This window comes from Perissodus microlepis, chromosome 12, assembly GCF_051167445.1.
Source record: "Perissodus microlepis isolate ML-2025 ecotype Zambia chromosome 12, ASM5116744v1, whole genome shotgun sequence".
NCBI classification, from domain to species: domain Eukaryota; kingdom Metazoa; phylum Chordata; class Actinopteri; order Cichliformes; family Cichlidae; genus Perissodus; species Perissodus microlepis.
In genome coordinates this window covers 32,695,908-32,716,125 of record NC_140472.1, presented here as the reverse complement: position 1 = coordinate 32,716,125, position 20,218 = coordinate 32,695,908, and the positions used below count along the sequence as shown (strand labels likewise).

The following is a 20,218-nucleotide window of genomic DNA, read 5'->3' as shown; positions in this document are numbered from 1 at the left end:
CCTTTCATTGTTGTTTTAGTAATGTGAGGAAAGAGAATAAAAACTGGGCGTGTGTCTTCAGGCCACCAGCTGTCACCAACAGCTGTCTAGCTCTCGAGAGAGTTTTTAAAGTTAATGTTAATGAAGTTAATGAAGGTGGTTTCCAGTCCAACAAGCGTCCACCGCAGGCAGGAGGAAGCACCCAGTCAGCTTCCTCTGATTGGAAAACGTTCAGCTGTGGTGAACAGCTCTTACCAAAACCAAAGTTTGCCCCATTTTTGGCATTTAAATGTTAAAAAAAAGAGGAAAAGAATAATGTGGGTGACGACGTCATTTCTGTTTAGTTCCTCTGACAAAAAAAGAGAGAAATGTAGATCTCTCCTTTGTAGAATTCCTGTTGGCTTCTAAAATTTAAATTTCAAATCAAGGAAATGCACGAATTTGATTCTGGTAGAAAACTTCACAGGACACAGGATTCCAAGACACGTAAAAAGTGATTTAATCTGAGAAAATTTAGAGATTACATGTTCATCTAACATAAACAAATATCCTGTGAAAGTGCTCTCAAACGGGAACTCATTTTCTTGCAATGTTAATTTATATAGATTTATGTAAATCCTGTTTACGTTAGAGCGAAATCTTTAGGGTTTATCACAGCTTATGATATTTGTCATGGGTCCCCAACTGTTAAAAAAGTGAGATAATTAATCATTGGACTACAATAAAAACGACATAAGGATTTATTGGAGAAAACTAAGGCAACAAAAACATGTTGAATGTGATTTTTTTTTGTCTGTTTAAATTATTTTCTGAGATAATCCGTAATTCCATATAAATAAATAATGAATCCAACGTGTCAACAAAAATGAAATAAGTATTTTAAACCTGCTTCATCCAGTGTTCAGACTGTGGGAAATGAAATGGCCTCTGAAGCTATGCGATTCCCAAAAACAGTCGTATAGAAAAACCTGAAGCTGTGATATTTACGTGAATAAAGTGAGGACTTCTGCAAAAGCTCCATCTGTATTTTATATGTGAGCATCACCTGTCAGTTACAAACAAATCTTCAGAGACACTCCCCCAACAACTCACACCCTCTGTAGGCAATAAAATGTCATTTTTTGAAAACTCTTCTTGTCTGTGCTTTATTTTTCTGTTTTTTAAAAAAGTCAAAATTCAGGGATACAACACATATTGAAGTCATAGCAGTGGGTATTACAAAAATCTTTTTTTAATTAAAAAGTACAAATACACATGTTTAATGCAACAGTAACAGATACAAACTATTAAAAAAGTGAAAGGTGTGCAACAATCTTCTTCAGTACCTTCTTCAAATATTAAGGTGGCACAGTTTAAAGGTATTTTTATCAATTCTATCAGAATTTCAAGCATAAAAAACTCACATTTAGATTATGTGATTTTCTAAGAATTATACCTTTGTCATCAAAGGATAACACTCGAGAAAATGAAACTGTATTCGGGCTGAATACAACAGGCTTGCTACAGGTAATTCAGATTGATGAAGGGAGGAATCGATCTGCCGTGTGATCAGAAGCTAGGTGTTGAAGCAGTGCGTGGCCCAGTGGTTGAGACCGTGTTCTTCCTGTAATTCAAAATAAAAACGATGGAGTTAATAATCAGAATAACTCACAATAAGCAAATTAGTTTTGGTTCTAAAAGGGCCCCCCCCTTTTGACCGGTAAATACAGAAACTAAGTTAATAGGATTTTGTATAGAAAGTTAGCTAAACATTAAAACTGCCGGTTCTATGAAATGTTCGCATGTATTCTAAAAGTGATAAGTGTATGACTGATAAAGGATTCTCACTTTTGCAGAGTTCTGAGAAGGCCTGGAAACCACTTGGCCTCTGGATTGACACAAATCTTAGCACCAGACCTCACAGTGATCCTGTTGAGAAAGCAGAAGATTCAAAACATTACTTAAAAATGGAGAAATTATCACGCCGCACAAGCTTGATTGAAACTGAAGCAGAAACAAAACTAAGACATGAAGTAAAAGTTTCATTTTTGCTCTTAGTTTACAGTTCTGTGTGTCAGCAGGTAACTTCAAACTTGCATCATCATCATCAGTGCAAGTTATAATACAATAAGCTCAAAGTGTAAAAGGGCTTTATTGACATTTACATGGTTCACAGAACAGTGAAAAAGTTTAAAATTACAGTATAAAAGCTTAAAATGAAAAACTCTTAAAGATATGAAGATAAAATACTCAAGAACTAAAGTATATTTCTCAACAATAAAGCAAATATAGTACACTTAAGTATTTCAAATGTATGCATTTTTGTAAGTTTCCACAACATTTCTATAGAAAGTTTTATTTTATTGTGCTCTGCAATCTTTAAAGACACTTTCAATATAAACTGTGATGCATTACAGTAGAGAGTAAAAAGCACCGTTAAAAAAACGTGACCTTTGCAAATACTCACATGATTTCAGTTCGGGGGCAGTGTCCTGAAACAGGAGTCACCTCAATCTTCTTGACCATCTTAGCAAAAACAGGTCTCATGGTCGTCTTTCTACAGCGGCAGGTATTTATGGTAAAACCTGAAAAGAAGCATTTATATTATTTTAGGAGGAAAGAGTTTGTGAAAACAGGAAAACAGTAAGAAACAGTAAGAAGCCACAAAGAAGCCAGTAGATGGACTTCATCCATCTGTTGCTCAAACCGCAGTTTTCAAGGTCGGGTAATAACCTTCAAACACTCAAAACAATATTTACTTTCAACTACAGGAAAAAGTTTTCATATTTCTACTAATATTTTAATATTTCTACTATGTTTTTTATCACTGATGTAAAAATATAAATGCTGCAATATTTCAATATAAGCCGCTCACCAGGCGCCTGTGGCACTTTTATTTAACTGTGTCATTTGCTGAGTACTGTAGACTGTAGTATATATTTACTCTTTATCATGTTGCTGTAACATAAAAATTTCCCTTGTGGGATCAATAATTTATCGATCTGTCTGTCTAATGTATTTTTAATACTAAAGAAACTAAAGTAAGACGATAAATATGAATAAAATAATGACCTCAAAATCAAATGGTATATTTTGCCCTCCTGTGAGATACCAAACTGTACAAATATTCTGAATTAAAGCAGTAATGTTTTCTTACCATGCAGAGATGCGATGCAACAGCAGAAAGTCAGAGCGACCAGCAGGAGCAGTGGCTTGTTCATCTTCGTGATGGTTATTTTGATCTTTGAGGACCAGTGAGGATGCAAGAGAGAAAGTCTGAGTGAACAAAGTCGAGTGTGGGTTTATAAAGCTGAGAAAGAGGAAGTAAGTAAGTTTGGAAACTCTGTGACATTTTCTGTAGTTTTCTGCTCACTGTGCTAAATTTATCAAACACCCCCATTTCGTCACTGCTCAAAATAAAATGTCATAAAAACAGAATTATAAAATAAAATAATAAATATAATTGCATATTATTATATAATAAAAACATGTAGAATTGTATATTATATAATTATAAATGATATATATGATTACCAATCATGTAAATACTGAGTACATTTAATAGGGGATTTCTTTGATTACTGGATGCTAGCTCCAAATCTAAGGCTGTAAAGATGCTGAGTTACCCTCAGGCACTCAACAGTTACACCTTGCTAGTATAAATACATAAATAAAGTAAAATATTTCATTTGGCAGAGCAGCACTTCCGTAATTGAGGGCTGTTAACCTTTTCCGTTTCTGCTTTATTGACTGGGGGAATTTTGTCTCAGCCCCTTAAATTAGACTGCTTCTCATACATGAAAATTAGATGGACAACCCAGAATTACACCGATAAAACTTATTTACGCGCATCTGCTGGAATCAGACTGGGAACTCCTGATCAATCACAAAATGCTTTTGTGGGTCATAAGAGGACCCTAAAGATTCATTTTTTAAGTCTCCCCAGCATGCCGCACTGTGGTTTAGTGTAGAGCTGCTGTAATTAATCCTAAATAATGTTTTGCTTTAGGTTTATTGGGTTTTTTTACACTTACAATTAAATTTAAATATGATTTTCAAGTGAAAATATCAAGAAAAAAGGAGGGAAAGGAATAAAGGGATCCAAAGCCATTGTTTTATTTTTGGGCTGTGGTTTTGGCCTATGCACATACTTTCCCCCTTCATAAAGTAACAGCTGTGATGACTAATAACACTTTAACATTAAGTATTGCTGAAAGATGACATCAGTCATGACTGAAACTTTACTTTCACCACTTTGAGGGACTTTGAAAGTGGCCTCTGTCTCTGTGCTGGGGATCAGCGTGTCTGAGGGCTCTCCTTCCTCCTCTTTTCCTTCCAAGGATTAAAGTTATTTCTTGTTTTACGATATTTTGTGTGTTTACATAAGTTGATGAAGTTTGCACAGCAGGGACTCTTTGTCCAACATTCATCACTGTTAGCAACTTTTTCATTTACAGCAGGGAAGTACCTCTGCACAGGGCTCAGGGCTCTACTCAGTGCCACTTAGTCACGTGACCGCAGGTCGACTAAACACAGTAGAGCAGGAAGCTGCGAGTAGGGGGCGGAGCAAAGTGTGGCTGAATGACATGAACGGTGTTAACTTTAGGTTACTTGCATAAACCTGGTTCTCAGAGTTGCATGAGTGAGATGTGTCACTATGGAATGCGCCTCCCTGCATATTCCTCAGATGCATTTATCTCATTCTGCCAATCCTGATTGGCTGGTGATTGCAATCATTATGTCGGGCAGAGCCACCCACCCTTAATTAGCTTGTGCTATTACATAGTTGTTATTTAAGATAAGCACCTCTTGTCGCTTTGCCCCGGCAAGAAGGGCTGTCTGGTGAGATGAGATGAGAGATGAGATAGCCTTTATTTGTCAGTTGCAGGTCTTTTGCCCACAACCGAGATGACAGACCTTGCCGACCGTACATACAATACACAAACATCACATTGGGGAGACAGGTCAGGCTAGGTAGCGAGGAAAAAAAACATCGAAAGATGAGATGTCTTACTCATGGTACTCTGAGAACCAGGGTTACGCAAGTTACCTAAAGATCTCATTTCTAGCATTCATTTCAACGTCTCACTATGGGAAATGGAGACTCCAGTATTGCCAGACAAGCTTATGTCAAGGACCCAGTGCGCAGTACTTGAAGCGGAGACTTCCAGCCTGTAAAACTGGACAAAAGTGAGAGGTGAAGACCAGCTTGCCTCTGCAAGACCGGCTTGTGGCCTGCAGGCTTGCTCCACCACGAGTGAAGTAAGCCGGAAGGCCGTTTGCTGTCTGCCACCCTATACACCCTACACATATACTATAATCATATGTGTATTGTTTGTGTATTTATACACAAATACTCATATGTATTCGAATAATAATAATATTAATAATAATAATTAAAAAAGAAAATGCATGAATAAACTTTCTGAATCCTTTATCATCTGCAACTGAAAATAGTTGTGGATGATTACTATACCTTTCTAATGTGACGATGTTGTCCCTTGTTGTTGTCCCTGGCAATGGCGTGTCTAGAAAATTTTTGTTGGGGGGGCCAGGTAGGGGCACAGATTTGGAGAAGGGTGGCAGATGTAATTGGCAGATAATGTTAAAAACAATTCTACCAACCGTTAACCATAATTCAATAACCCTATAAACCTAATAACCGAATGTGCTTTTAACTCTTATTAGAATGAGATTTTAACCACTACGGTGCAAAGTTTTTATATACTGCGTTGATAAAGTACAAGAGATACAATCAGTCAGTGTTTATTCAGCAGTCAAGGACAGCAATATTTGCAAAGTATTTTTACTGACATGTAGTGCACATACGTTTTGGGCAAAAACATTTTTGAATATTAAAATACGAACATTTTTAACATACAATTGGCAAATTAGCCAATGCCAATGCAAAACCAATGCCTATTAAAAAAAGAAGATAATCTTCTCACAAACTGGTGTTTGATTTTGAAACAGGAAAAAAGTGGGGAAACAACTGAAAAGACTAACATTTGAATGAAACCTGAAAGCAAGTAAATACTTTATATGCTGCCTTATGGTAAACTTTGGTAATATTGATGTATAAAGAACAACACTGGCTGATGATGAAATACAGTCAGCTGGCATGGTGACACTGCCAGTATTAACCTACAGGGCTGGACTGGGACAAAAAATTGGGCATTTTCACTACAGACTGGCCCACCAGGTATTAAAGCCATAAAGCCTTTGAATGAAAACAAACACTGTGGTGACAGTGATGTACAGTCTTTTTGGTATATGTATGATTTCTATACATTTTACGTCAGATAAAAACTTTGTTCGCAAGATTCAGATAATTATTTTAAAAAAGCAAGACATTTTAAATGAGAATAAGAAAGAAAAGTATTTCTTTGTGCCCCCCTCTCCCTGTTAATGCCATACCTGGCCCCCTGGCAACACTTTGCTAGACCCGCCCCTGCACAGCTATCAGCTGTCAGCTACTTAGAAAAGGATCCTGGTGTTATTTGTCTCTCAGAAACAGTTCATAACTTCCCTTCAACTCATTCATGTCACCTAAAAGGTAAACCTGTTTCTCCATCACCTGTTCAGCTCTGATGATTCAGTAAGGACATCTCCTGGTTTCATCTTCATGTTTCCCTCTCACCACATATCCAAACCGACATCATAACCAGCAGCTTTTACAGCTATGGCTCCAGCAAACATCAGCTGATACTAGAAAGTAATATTAAATAAATTCTAACAACAGCTGATCAAGCTTAAACGTGCTGCTGTTGTTTGCGTGACATCTGCTGGTTTCCTGTTTCTGGCGCAAAGTGGGCGATAAACAAACAAGAGAGAAAAGCCGATCAGCTGATCATTGATCAGTTTCATGATTGAAGTAGCAACAGGAGAGGGAGGGGGGGGTGAGAGAAGAGGCATCTGTGCAGCGTAAAGACAGAATAACTCCAGCTTTGTGTCTTTTTCCATTCTAGCTAAAGTCCCGGACAAACTGCGTCTCTTCTCAGCTCAATACAAAACTCATAATATTTTCTCTGAATGAGGGACCATTCCATTTTTAAGGAGCCGTTGGCAACTCTACTAACTAACCTTATGAATAAAATAAAGTTCACTATCAGTAACATCATAGCAACCGAACAGCTGTATAGAAACGTTATGCTAGCTCACGCAGTACGAGTTATTGTAACTGACTGTAAAAAGTCAGCACAACGAAAATAAACTCCACCTAAACTTGGTTTATATCTGACCCAGATAGACTGCAGGTCATAACTTCTTACCTGAAGTTCAGTTCACCTGATACTCGGACCGGCGGCTGCCTGGGTCTCTCCTCCTCCTGCCTCCCCTTCCATCATCCACCTGTTGCCTCTGTGGAAGCTCCGCCATAGCCACCACCAAACAACTGAGTTATTTTTACAAATGGCCAGCATCTGGCTAATCCACCACCTCTCATTGTTCATGCCGTTACAAAAAAAACGGCCTTTCGTGCTTGGCTCTCCTTCCTTTGCTAACGTGATGCTCATAGTGCAGAAGCTGGTGCTGCATTCACTTACCCTCGGATATCTGAGCTTCACTGTGAAACCATAATCGTACATTTGATATTTCATTAAATTTTATTGTTTTAACTTCGGGGTGGCACCTGGGGTGGCCAGTCTGGTTGGGGGGGGGGTTGGCCTGTGCCCCCCCAGGCCACCCCGCTGGACACACCACTGGTCCCTGGCTCTCTTTCTCTGTCTTTCCCTCCCCTCTGTTCCTGTGCTACTGCTAACTACCGCCCCCCCCTCTCTGCTCAGTGCAAGCACAAGGCTCACGTGCAGAGTGAAGCGGGGAAAAAAGTGAGAGAAAGAAAAAAAAACACTCGGCTCCCGTTGTTCACTTCAAAGAGTCGGCTCTAAGAGCCGTTTCGTTCGCGACCGACACATCACTAGTATGCAGCCTTTGTAATTCTTCAGAAGAGAAAGGGAGCGGGGAGAATGCTGACAGGACAATAGGTACAAATACCCCAACCACCTGTCTTGTGTCAAGCCAGCCTCCAGTTTGTTTTACGTTCCCTGTGTATTCAAAGTAGTACGGGAATGGATGTGGAAACCGGATTTCAAAATAAAAGCCAACGTCGAGTGAATTAACAGATTTGTTAAGAACATAATAACAAATAATTTAGGCTTTTTTTTTTTTTTTTTTTTTTTTTTTTTTTTACAAACTCTAATGTTAGATCTATATGACACAGCCTTGTACCCTAATTGTGCCCTGTCACTATCAAGGCCATCTTATTTTGGATTTCAAAGTAAAAGCCCTGTGAATCTTCATTTTTGAACTACTCTTTCAATGACTTCATAATGCTCTTAAAAGCAAAATTCGTATTTCCAAATACTATTTGAACTTTATACCAACCACAGTCTTTTTCACAGTAATACCATATCAATATCAAGTCAGTCTGATTTTGCCTTTCATAGTAATGGCCCTTTGAAATTGCCGATATTTGACTTAATCTTCTAACGATTCAAAATGCTCTAAAATGAAAAATTCTTGTTTCCACAGGGTAAGTCCACTTTAGATCAACAGTATACAGCCCCACAGTGATACCATATCAATATCAAGTCATTCTGATTTTGCCTTCCAAAATAAAAGACTTTTCAAATTGTCCATAATTGACCTAACTTTCAGTGATTTCAAAATGCTCTAAAATGGAAAATTCCTGTTTCCACAGGGTAATTCCACTCCAGATCAACAGTATACAGCCCCACAGTGATACCATATCAATATCACGTCATTCTGATTTTGCCTTCAAAAATAAAAGCATTTTCAAACTGCCCATATCTGACTTGCTCCTGGAACAATTTCAAAATGCTCTAAAATGGAAAATTCCTGTTTCCACAGGGTAATTCCACTTTAGATCAACAGTATACAGCCCCACAGTGATACCATATCAATATCAAGTCATTCTGATTATGCCTTCCAAAGTAAAAGCCTTTTCAAATTGTCCACAATTGACCTAACTTTCAGTGATTTCAAAATGCTCTAAAATGGAAAATTCCTGTTTCCACAGGGGCATTCCACCTTAGATCAACAGTATACAGCCCCACAGTGATACCATATCAATATCAAGTCATTCTGATTTTGCTTTCAAAAATAAAAGCCTTTTCAAATTGTCCATAATTGACCTAACTTTCAGTGATTTCAAAATGCTCTAAAATGGAAAATTCTTGTTTCCACAGGGTAATTCCACTCCAGATCAACAGTATACAGCCCCACAGTGATACCATATCAATATCAAGTCATTCTGATTATGCCTTCCAAAGTAAAAGCCTTTTCAAATTGTCCACAATTGACCTAACTTTCAGTGATTTCAAAATGCTCTAAAATGGAAAATTCCTGTTTCCACAGGGTAATTCCACTTTAGATCAACAGTATACAGCCCCACAGTGATACCATATCAATATCAAGTCATTCTGATTATGCCTTCCAAAGTAAAAGCCTTTTCAAATTGTCCACAATTGACCTAACTTTCAGTGATTTCAAAATGCTCTAAAATGGAAAATTCCTGTTTCCACAGGGTAATTCCACTTTAGATCAACAGTATACAGCCCCACAGTGATACCATATCAATATCAAGTCAGTCTGATTTTGCTTTTCAAAATAAAGGCCTTTTCAAATTGCCCATATATGACTTACTCTTGGAGCGAATTCAAAATGATCTAAAATGGAAAATTGCTGTTTCCACAGCATAATTCCACTTTAGATCAACAGTATACAACCCCACAGTGATACCATATTAATATCAAATCAGTCTGATTTTGCCTTCCAAAATAAAAGCCTTTTCAAATTGTCCATAATTGACCTAACTTTCAGTGATTTCAAAATGCTCTAAAATGGAAAATTCTTGTTTCCACAGGGTAATTCCACTCCAGATCAACAGTATACAGCCCCACAGTGATACCATATCAATATCAAGTCATTCTGATTATGCCTTCCAAAGTAAAAGCCTTTTCAAATTGTCCACAATTGACCTAACTTTCAGTGATTTCAAAATGCTCTAAAATGGAAAATTCCTGTTTCCACAGGGTAATTCCACTTTAGATCAACAGTATACAGCCCCACAGTGATACCATATCAATATCAAGTCAGTCTGATTTTGCTTTTCAAAATAAAGGCCTTTTCAAATTGCCCATATATGACTTACTCTTGGAGCGAATTCAAAATGATCTAAAATGGAAAATTGCTGTTTCCACAGCATAATTCCACTTTAGATCAACAGTATACAACCCCACAGTGATACCATATTAATATCAAATCAGTCTGATTTTGCCTTCCAAAATAAAAGACTTTTCAAATTGCCAAGATATGACCTACTCTTTTAAAGATTTCACAATGCTCTAAAAATGAAAATTGCTGTTTCTACAGGATAATTTCACTTTAGATCAACAGTATACAACCTCACGATGTTACCATATCAATTTAAAGTAATTCTGATTTTGCCTTCCAAAATAATGGCCTGTTGAAAATGCCCATAATTTACCTAACTTTCAGTGATTTCAGAATGCTCTAAACAGGAAATTTTCTGTTTCCACAGGGTAATTCCACTTTAGATCAACAGCATACAACCTCACGATGTTACCATGTCAATTTCAAGTCATTCTGATTTTGCCTTCCAAAATAAAAGCCTTTTCAAATTGCCCATATACGACCTACTCTTTTAACGGTTTCAAAATGCTCTAAAAAGGAAGATTTCAGTTTCCACAGGGTAATTCCACTTTACATCAACAGTATACAACCTCACGATGTTACCATATCAATTTTGAGACAGGCTGATTTTGCTTTCCAGTATAAAAGACTTTTCAAATTGACCATAAAAGATATACTCTTTTAACGATTTCAAAATGCTCTTAAATTGAAAGATGCAGTTTCCACAGGATAATTCCACTTTAGATCAACAGTATCCAACCCGACAGTAAAACCATGTAAATTTCAAGTTGGTCTGATTTTGCCTTTCAAATTAATGGCCCGTCGAATTTGTCCATATGTGATATACTCTTTCAATTTTTTCAGAATGTTTTAAAAATGAAAATTGCTGTTTCCACGGGATAATTTCACTCAAGATCGACAGTGCACACTATCACGGTGATATCAAGTCAATTTGCCTTTCAAAGTAATGGTCCGTTGAAATTGTCCATGTATGACCCACTCTTTCACTGACTTCAGAATCCCATTAAAAGCAAAGTTGCTGTTTCCACAAGATCATTTCACTCTACATTGACAGTATACAACCGTATACAGTATATATACAGTATACAACCCCACAGTTTTATCATGTCAGTATCGGCATTATAATTGTTCATTTGGTACTTTTAATAATTAAACGCGGATGCTGTTAACAGGACAATTACTGTTTCCACTAAGTAATTGGAGTTCATGCAAACCATACACAACCTCTACAGTGGTAACATCTCAATCTCAAATCAATCTCGTTTTGCATTTCAGAGTAAAAGCCTTTTGACTTTGTTTATAGGAGCTTCTCTTTCCACAACTTCAGAATGGCATTAAATGGAAAATTCCAGCTTCTATGAATTAATACCAGTTTGTGCCAACACATATCATTGCATATAATCTAACAGTGGAGTTGGTGACCATACTTTTCGGTGACATTAGAATGCTGTTAAATAGGAAAATCCCTGTTCCCATGCAATATTTTTTCTCTAAATCAATAATATACTCCCTCAAAGTTGTACACTGTGAAAATCAAGTCTTTCTTATTTTGGATTTAAAAATAATCACCCTGGAAATGGTTTGCAAGCTGTTTTGTAATTTCTTTATTTAGAATGACATCTTTCCACCGACTTGAAATATGAACGTACTATCAATTACAACTTACTAGCAATTTCAGCTTCCTTTTACATCATCTTTATGATTCAATTCTGTCATAATCAATTGAGTCTGATTTTGCTTTTCAAAATGAAAACCCAATATGTTTAGTATCAAAAGTACTCAGGTAGTGTGACTGGGAAAACTGAGGATCAAGGATATTAAAGGGTAAAGGCACTGATATTCAATAACTAATACAATATTAGTGCCTGGAGCTCAAATGTCAGTAAAAAGGCATGACGGATGCGTAGGAATTAATAAAGATCATTACTGGGATTAAGGGGACAGGCAACCAGTCAGCAGCATTAATATACAGTATATGAGGTTTATAAAATTCTCAAAAGGATTCAGTTTGCAGCTCTCCATTTCCTCTTCCACACCAAGCAATGGCCTCCAAACATCACTACGCCTTTGATTATTTAATCATGTGTTGATCCTTTTCCTTGACTGTATTTTGTGGCTTCAAGGACTGTGGAAACTGTGGGGTTGTATACTGTCAATGTAGAGTGAAATGATCTTGTGGAAACAGCAACTTTGCTTTTAATGGGATTCTGAAGTCAGTGAAAGAGTGGGTCATACATGGACAATTTCAACGGACCATTACTTTGAAAGGCAAATTGACTTGATATCACCGTGATAGTGTGCACTGTCGATCTTGAGTGAAATTATCCCGTGGAAACAGCAATTTTCATTTTTAAAACATTCTGAAAAAATTGAAAGAGTATATCACATATGGACAAATTCGACGGGCCATTAATTTGAAAGGCAAAATCAGACCAACTTGAAATTTACATGGTTTTACTGTCGGGTTGGATACTGTTGATCTAAAGTGGAATTATCCTGTGGAAACTGCATCTTTCAATTTAAGAGCATTTTGAAATCGTTAAAAGAGTATATCTTTTATGGTCAATTTGAAAAGTCTTTTATACTGGAAAGCAAAATCAGCCTGACTCAAAATTGATATGGTAACATCGTGAGGTTGTATACTGTTGATGTAAAGTGGAATTACCCTGTGGAAACTGAAATCTTCCTTTTTAGAGCATTTTGAAACCGTTAAAAGAGTAGGTCGTATATGGGCAATTTGAAAAGGCTTTTATTTTGGAAGGCAAAATCAGAATGACTTGAAATTGACATGGTAACATCGTGAGGTTGTATGCTGTTGATCTAAAGTGGAATTACCCTGTGGAAACAGAAAATTTCCTGTTTAGAGCATTCTGAAATCACTGAAAGTTAGGTAAATTATGGGCATTTTCAACAGGCCATTATTTTGGAAGGCAAAATCAGAATTACTTTAAATTGATATGGTAACATCGTGAGGTTGTATACTGTTGATCTAAAGTGAAATTATCCTGTGGAAACAGCAATTTTCATTTTTAGAGCATTGTGAAATCTTTAAAAGAGTAGGTCGTATCTTGGCAATTTGAAAAGTCTTTTATTTTGGAAGGCAAAATCAGACTGATTTGATATTAATATGGTATCACTGTGGGGTTGTATACTGTTGATCTAAAGTGGAATTATGCTGTGGTAACAGCAATTTTCCATTTTAGATCATTTTGAATTCGCTCCAAGAGTAAGTCATATATGGGCAATTTGAAAAGGCCTTTATTTTGAAAAGCAAAATCAGACTGACTTGATATTGATATGGTATCACTGTGGGGCTGTATACTGTTGATCTAAAGTGGAATTACCCTGTGGAAACAGGAATTTTCCATTTTAGAGCATTTTGAAATCACTGAAAGTTAGGTCAATTGTGGACAATTTGAAAAGGCTTTTACTTTGGAAGGCATAATCAGAATGACTTGATATTGATATGGTATCACTGTGGGGCTGTATACTGTTGATCTAAAGTGGAATTACCCTGTGGAAACAGGAATTTTCCATTTTAGAGCATTTTGAAATCACTGAAAGTTAGGTCAATTGTGGACAATTTGAAAAGGCTTTTACTTTGGAAGGCATAATCAGAATGACTTGATATTGATATGGTATCACTGTGGGGCTGTATACTGTTGATCTGAAGTGGAATTACCCTGTGGAAACAAGAATTTTCCATTTTAGAGCATTTTGAAATCACTGAAAGTTAGGTCAATTATGGACAATTTGAAAGGGCTTTTATTTTTGAAAGCAAAATCAGACTGACTTGATATTGATATGGTATCACGGTGGGGCTGTATACTGTTGATCTAAGGTGGAATGACCCTGTGGAAACAGGAATTTTCCATTTTAGAGCATTTTGAATCACTGAAAGTTAGGTCAATTGTGGACAATTTGAAAAGGCTTTTACTTTGGAAGGCATAATCAGAATGACTTGATATTGATATGGTATCACTGTGGGGCTGTATACTGTTGATCTAAAGTGGAATTACCCTGTGGAAACAGGAATTTTCCATTTTAGAGCATTTTGAAATTGTTCCAGGAGCAAGTCAGATATGGGCAGTTTGAAAATGCTTTTATTTTTGAAGGCAAAATCAGAATGACGTGATATTAATATGGTATCACTGTGGGGCTGTATACTGTTGATCTGGAGTGGACTTACCCTGTGGAAACAAGAATTTTTCATTTTAGAGCATTTTGAATCGTTAGAAGATTAAGTCAAATATCGGCAATTTCAAAGGGCCATTACTATGAAAGGCAAAATCAGACTGACTTGATATTGATATGGTATTACTGTGAAAAAGACTGTGGTTGGAAAGTGTTGATATAAAGTTCAAATAGTATTTGGAAATACGAATTTTTCTTTTAAGAGCATTATGAAGTCATTGAAAGAGTAGTTCAAAAATGAAGATTCACAGGGCTTTTACTTTGAAATCCAAAATAAGATGGCCTTGATAGTGACAGGGCACAATTAGGGTACAAGGCTGTGTCATATAGATCTAACATTAGAGTTTGTAAAAAAAAAAAAAATAAATAAAAAAAACTCATTTTATATTAAGATTTAAAACCTAGTTGGTATTGGTATGGCAAATAACCTTCAGTAAAAGTAATAAGTCACACAGCAATAGTACATTCATGTAGTTGTAAATAGCATGATAATATATTAAGTAATCCAAAGTATTCAGAATACGTACTCTCATTGAGTAACGGAACAGAATACGTTACAAAATACATTTTGGGGCATGTATTCTGTAATCTGTAGTGGAATACTTTTTAAAAGTAACCTTCCCAACACTGAGTAGGGGTGACATGGGCCGCAAAATTGAGACACAGGCATTAGAGCCATTAAGAGGCTATTGTAATGGAATACAGTTACTCATATTATGTATTTTAAATATAATTCCGGTACATGTATTCCGTTACTCCCCAACACTGGCCACCATCAGCCCCAGTTTCAGCTGTGGGCAAAAGGGGGTCTGTTCCCAACAGGCTAACTTGGCACATCAGTCATTGTCTGAGACTCTTCATGTTGAAGCGGGTGCAGTGCACACATGAACCAGGGGTTTCGATTGCAAGCTGGGCATGTTCCAGCCCAAGGCAACACAAGCAGACCTGGTGTGTGTTCTTACTCGAGACCCCATACCTTGGAGTCTCCGCGTCCTCCAGTATAAGGGAAAGTTGCAATTTTTGCTAGCCGGTACACTAACATCGAAGGATGTGAATTAGTTGGCTTGGTAACCTTGGCTGAAGGCGAACGGTGGTAGCTGGTGTGCTAAACTGTGCAAAAAGGACCGCTTTACTGGAAGGTAAGTGGTATGACGACCAATCTTTGGTGAAGATTCGGGTTCAGAAGAGACAAGCAAAGGTAGCTAGCACCCAGCAACAGGAAATAGCTAACGCTCCTATCTGTGGAAAGTGAAGTTAACTATTCTAAGAAGGTTGAGATATGCCCTGAAGCAAGAAGAGGTTTTTGAATAACAACTATGTAATAGTGCAAGCCATATAGGCGTTGTTGTTTTAGTAATGTGAGGTAGGGCTGGGCCACATTATACCGTTCACGGTAAAACCGGTACAATGTTACGCAACAATAAGAAATTAAAATATCACCATAGAATATGGCTCATTTGCATGAGCGAAGCCGCTGCCCCCCCCAACGCAAGGTGAGAGGTAAATGTACATTTTTCTTTGTCTAAAATAAATCAATGCACTACAACAGCGGTCCCCAACCCCCGGGCCACGGACCGGTAGCGGTCCGTGAGTCATTTGGTACTGGGCCGCGAGAGTTGAGACTCAGGTGTGAAATGTATGGTTTTCAGGGTTTTTAGCATTATTTTGTTATCGGTTTTTTTTTTCATTAACTCGGTTTTCCTGGGTCTTTTCACTTGTGTTATGAATAAATCTTATTTTTTTCGGTACCGGTACTAGTTTTATTTTGTTGTATTTATCTGCGACACCTTAAAAGCCGGTCCGTGAAAATATTGTCGGGCACAAACCGGTCCATGGCGCAAAAAAGGTTGGGGACCGCTGCACTACAAGACATCATTCCCATCATTGAAAACGTAGAAATCGGATGTCCTTGCAGAGCCTTAACTCCCTTAACTCTTGTACATCCGATTTCGACTGAAGCTGTCTGGTGAGGCTTGCTATGTCCATTTTGATTGTTAATGGTTAAAAATGTTTTTTATGGATCACAAGGTATAAAACTACTTAAAAAGACACACACACACACACACACACACACACACACACACACAAAGTAACTCGGCCAGAGTGCCTATTTCGGGTAACCTTTGCCAGTCCCAAGTACGGATAAAGGAGGAGGGTTGGAATTGTGACATTAAAAAAACAAAAACTCTTCCACAATGTTATTTCTCTCTCCTACAGCGTCTGTTGCATAGGCATGACCTATTATGCAAATTAGGCGATGACATCATTTAGGCACTTCTAGCGACTTTTAGGACAGCCAATCGCGATTTTACTTACTGAAGAGTTGCCAACACTGCGGAGTAATCTGGGTCCAAAACTCCGTCCGTTCAGGTACCAAAGTCAAACGAACACTGCGGCACACTGAGAGTTAAAAACTTTCTAAATTCTTTCATCTTTAATTAAATGATCAGCGTTGCTGCTTTACTAGGTTTAACAATTACGTTTAACATCCAGGCATCCGTGAAAACAAAATTTATTAAATTATTAACAATAATTGAGTTAGAAGTTAGCAGAAGTTAGCGCGCTAGTTTTGCCAGTTACCTAAACATGATATAACATGTTCTGACTGCGAGATTTCTGAAAAAATTAAAACGTACAGCTCTGCTATCACTTCCACCGTAGATGAAGACAGAAACTATATAGATAGATCAGAATTTGTCAAATAATCTCAATGAGATTTTACCTGGATAAATAAAGGACTAATAATAAAACTGTTATCAATGAAGGTGGTATGCAGTTCTTCACCACACTGGTCTCCAGTCCAACAAGCGTCCACCGCAGGCAGGAGGAAGCACTCGGTCAGCTTCCTCTGACTGGAAAACTTTCAGCTGTGGTGAACAGCTCTTACCAAATCCAAATTTAGCCTCATGTTTGCCATTTAAATGTTTAAAAAGAGAGAAAAAAAATAAGTTTAAATAATGTGGGTTATGCTGCTGTCTTTGTTTAGTCCCTCTAACAAAGGGACTATCTGGCTCTTTAAAATTCTTCAGTGTATGTTCATACACAGTCCTCTAACATAAACATAAATATCCTGTGAAAGTGCTCTCAAAAGGGAAGTCATTTTCTCACAATGTTAATTTATATAGATTTATGTAAATCCTGATTACGTTAGAGCGAAATCTTTAGGGTTTATCACAGTTTATCACATTTGTCATGGGTCCCCAACTGTTAAAAAAGTGAGATAATTAATCATTATATTACAGTAAAAACTACATAAGTATTTATTGGAGATAATTAAGGCGACAAAACCATGTTGTCTTTCAGACAAGTGGTGAAAAAGAGTCCAAAATACACATCAAGTTTGCTGAAATTAGTATTTAATAAGAGAGTCCCATTTTTCTATTTAAACAAAAGTCGTGTAAGTCTTTATATTCATATTTGAGTTTATTTTCTGTAGTGGTGAAAATATAATGATGTAATGTGTTTGATGTCTGTTTGAAAAGTCTACATAAATTAAGTGGCGTTTGTTAAAGTCAAAATTCAGGGATACAACACACATTGAAGTCATAGTATTAGAGAAACCAGTTTTTTAATTAAACAGTACTTATACACATGTGTAATGCAACACTAACAGATACAAACTATTAAAAAAGAGAAAAGTGTGCAACAATACTGCAGTCCTTTTTTCTTCTTCAGTACATTCTTACAATGGTAAGGTGGCGCAGTTTAATAGTATTCTATCAGAATTTCAAGCATAAAAAAAATCACATTCAGATTATGTGATTTTCTAAGAATTATACCTTTGTCATCAAAGGATAACGCTAGAGAAAATGAAACTGTATTCGGGCTGAATACAACAGGCTTGCTACAGGTAATTCAGATTGATGAAGGGAGGAATTGATCTGCCGTGTGATCAGAAGCTAGTTGTTGAAGCAGTGCGTGGCCCAGTGGTTGAGACGGCGTTCTTCCTGTAATTAAAAATAAAAACGATGGAGTTAATAATCAGAATAACTCTAAATAATACAAAAACTCAGTTAACAGGATTTTTCAGCAAGTTAGCTAAACATTAAAAATGCCGGTTCTATGAAATGTTCGCATGTATTCTAAAAGTGATAAGTGTATGACTGATAAGAAATTCTCACTTTTGCAGAGTTTTGAGAAGGCCTGGAAACCACTTGGCCTCTGGATTGACACAAATCTTAGCACCAGACCTCACAGTGATCCTGTTGAGAAAGCAGAAGATTCAAAACATTACTTAAAAATGGAGAAATTATCACGCCGCACAAGCTTGATTGAAACTGAAGCAGAAACAAAACTAAGACATGAAGTAAAAGTTTCATTTTTGCTCTTAGTTTACAGTTCTGTGTGTCAGCAGGTAACTTCAAATTTGCATCATCATCATCAGTGCAAGTTATAATACAATAAGCTCAAAATGTTAAAGGGCTTTATTGACATTTACATGGTTCACAGAACAGTGAAAAAGTTTAAAATTACAGTATAAAAGCTTAAAATGAAAAACTCTTAAAGATATGAAGATAAAATACTCAAGAACTAAAGTATATTTCTCAACAATAAAGCAAATATAGTACACTTAAGTATTTCAAATGTATGCATTTTTGTAAGTTTCCACAACATTTCTATAGAAAGTTTTATTTTATTGTGCTCTGCAATCTTTAAAGACACTTTCAATATAAATTGTGACGCATTACAGTAGAGAGTAAAAAGCACCGTTAAAAAAACGTGACCTTTGCAAATACTCACATGATTTCAGTTCGGGGGCAGTGTCCTGAAACAGGAGTCACCTCAATCTTCTTGACCATCTTAGCAAAAACAGGTCTCATGGTCGTCTTTCTACAGCGGCAGGTATTTATGGTAAAACCTGAAAAGAAGCATTTATATTATTTTAGGAGGAAAGAGTTTGTGAAAACAGGAAAACAGTAAGAAACAGTAAGAAGCCCCAAAGAAGCCAGTAGATGGACTTCGGGTAATAACCTTCAAACACTCAAAACAATATTTACTTTCAACTACAGGAAAAAGTTTTCATATTTCTACTAATATTTTAATATTTCTACATTTCTACTATTCTTTGTTTTTTATCACTGATGTAAAAATATAAATGCTGCAATATTTCAATATAAGCCGCTCACCAGGCGCCTGTGGCACTTTTATTTAACTGTGACATTTACAGAGTGCTGTAGACTGTAGTATATATTTACTCTTTATCATGCTGCTGTAACATAAAAATTTCCCTTGTGGGATCAATAAATTATCGATCTGTCTGTCTAATGTATTTTTAAACAGAATAACTAAAGTAAGACGATAAATATGAATAAAATAATGACCTCAAAATCAAATGGTATATTTTGCCTTAAAGCAGTAATGTTTTCTTACCATGCAGAGACGCGATGCAACAGCAGAAAGTCAGAGCGACCAGCAGGAGCAGTGGCTTGTTCATCTTCGTGATGATTGTTTTGATCTTTGAGGACCAGTGAGGATGCAAGAGAGAAAGTCTGAGTGAACAAAGTCGAGTGTGGGTTTATAAAGCTGAGAAAGAGGAAGTAAGTAAGTTTGGAAACTCTGTGACATTTTCTGTAGTTTTACACCCCCATTTCGTCATCACTCACATATTGTCACTATGTCATAAAAGCAGAATTATTAAGTAAAATAATAAATATAATTGCATATTATTATATAATAAAAACGTAGAATTATATATTAAATCATTAGAAATGTTATATATGATTACCAATCATTTAAATACTGAGTACATTTAATAGGGGATTTCTTTGATTACTGGCTGCTAGCTCCAAATCTAAGGCTGTAAAGATGCTGAGATACACTCAGACACTTCAACAGTTGCACCTTGCTAGTATAAATACATAAATAAAGTAAA

General features: G+C 36.6%; 2 protein-coding genes across 2 annotated transcripts; both read right to left on the bottom strand.

Annotated features, from left to right (window-relative positions):
- Positions 1-907: 907 nt before the first annotated feature.
- LOC146376713 (C-X-C motif chemokine 13-like) lies at positions 908-3,299 on the bottom strand. The gene is made up of 4 exons (XM_084946253.1): positions 3,116-3,299; positions 2,426-2,543; positions 1,807-1,887; positions 908-1,582 (listed from the first exon to the last, which is right to left on the bottom strand). Exons 1-4 carry the CDS (start codon positions 3,177-3,179, stop codon positions 1,528-1,530), a joined length of 318 nt encoding a protein of 105 aa, XP_084802379.1. The 5' UTR covers positions 3,180-3,299; the 3' UTR covers positions 908-1,527.
- Positions 3,300-17,890: 14,591 nt separating this feature from the next.
- LOC146376712 (C-X-C motif chemokine 10-like) lies at positions 17,891-19,820 on the bottom strand. The gene is made up of 4 exons (XM_084947354.1): positions 19,717-19,820; positions 19,087-19,204; positions 18,468-18,548; positions 17,891-18,293 (listed from the first exon to the last, which is right to left on the bottom strand). Exons 1-4 carry the CDS (start codon positions 19,778-19,780, stop codon positions 18,239-18,241), a joined length of 318 nt encoding a protein of 105 aa, XP_084803480.1. The 5' UTR covers positions 19,781-19,820; the 3' UTR covers positions 17,891-18,238.
- Between the last annotated feature and the right edge of the window lie 398 nt (positions 19,821-20,218).

Bases quoted from the DNA above. Each gene is read 5' to 3' on its own strand.
- LOC146376712 (XM_084947354.1), bottom strand. From the start codon at position 19,780: ATGAACAAGCCACTGCTCCTGCTGGTCGCTCTGACTTTCTGCTGTTGC. The intron at 19,205-19,716 runs GTAAGAAAACAT...GCTTCTTTTCAG, and splicing joins TTGCATCGCGTCTCTGCATG to GTTTTACCATAAATACCTGC. The intron at 18,549-19,086 runs GTGAGTATTTGC...CTTTCTCAACAG, and splicing joins TGCCCCCGAACTGAAATCAT to GATCACTGTGAGGTCTGGTG.
- LOC146376713 (XM_084946253.1), bottom strand. From the start codon at position 3,179: ATGAACAAGCCACTGCTCCTGCTGGTCGCTCTGACTTTCTGCTGTTGC. The intron at 2,544-3,115 runs GTAAGAAAACAT...GCTTCTTTTCAG, and splicing joins TTGCATCGCATCTCTGCATG to GTTTTACCATAAATACCTGC. The intron at 1,888-2,425 runs GTGAGTATTTGC...CTTTCTCAACAG, and splicing joins TGCCCCCGAACTGAAATCAT to GATCACTGTGAGGTCTGGTG.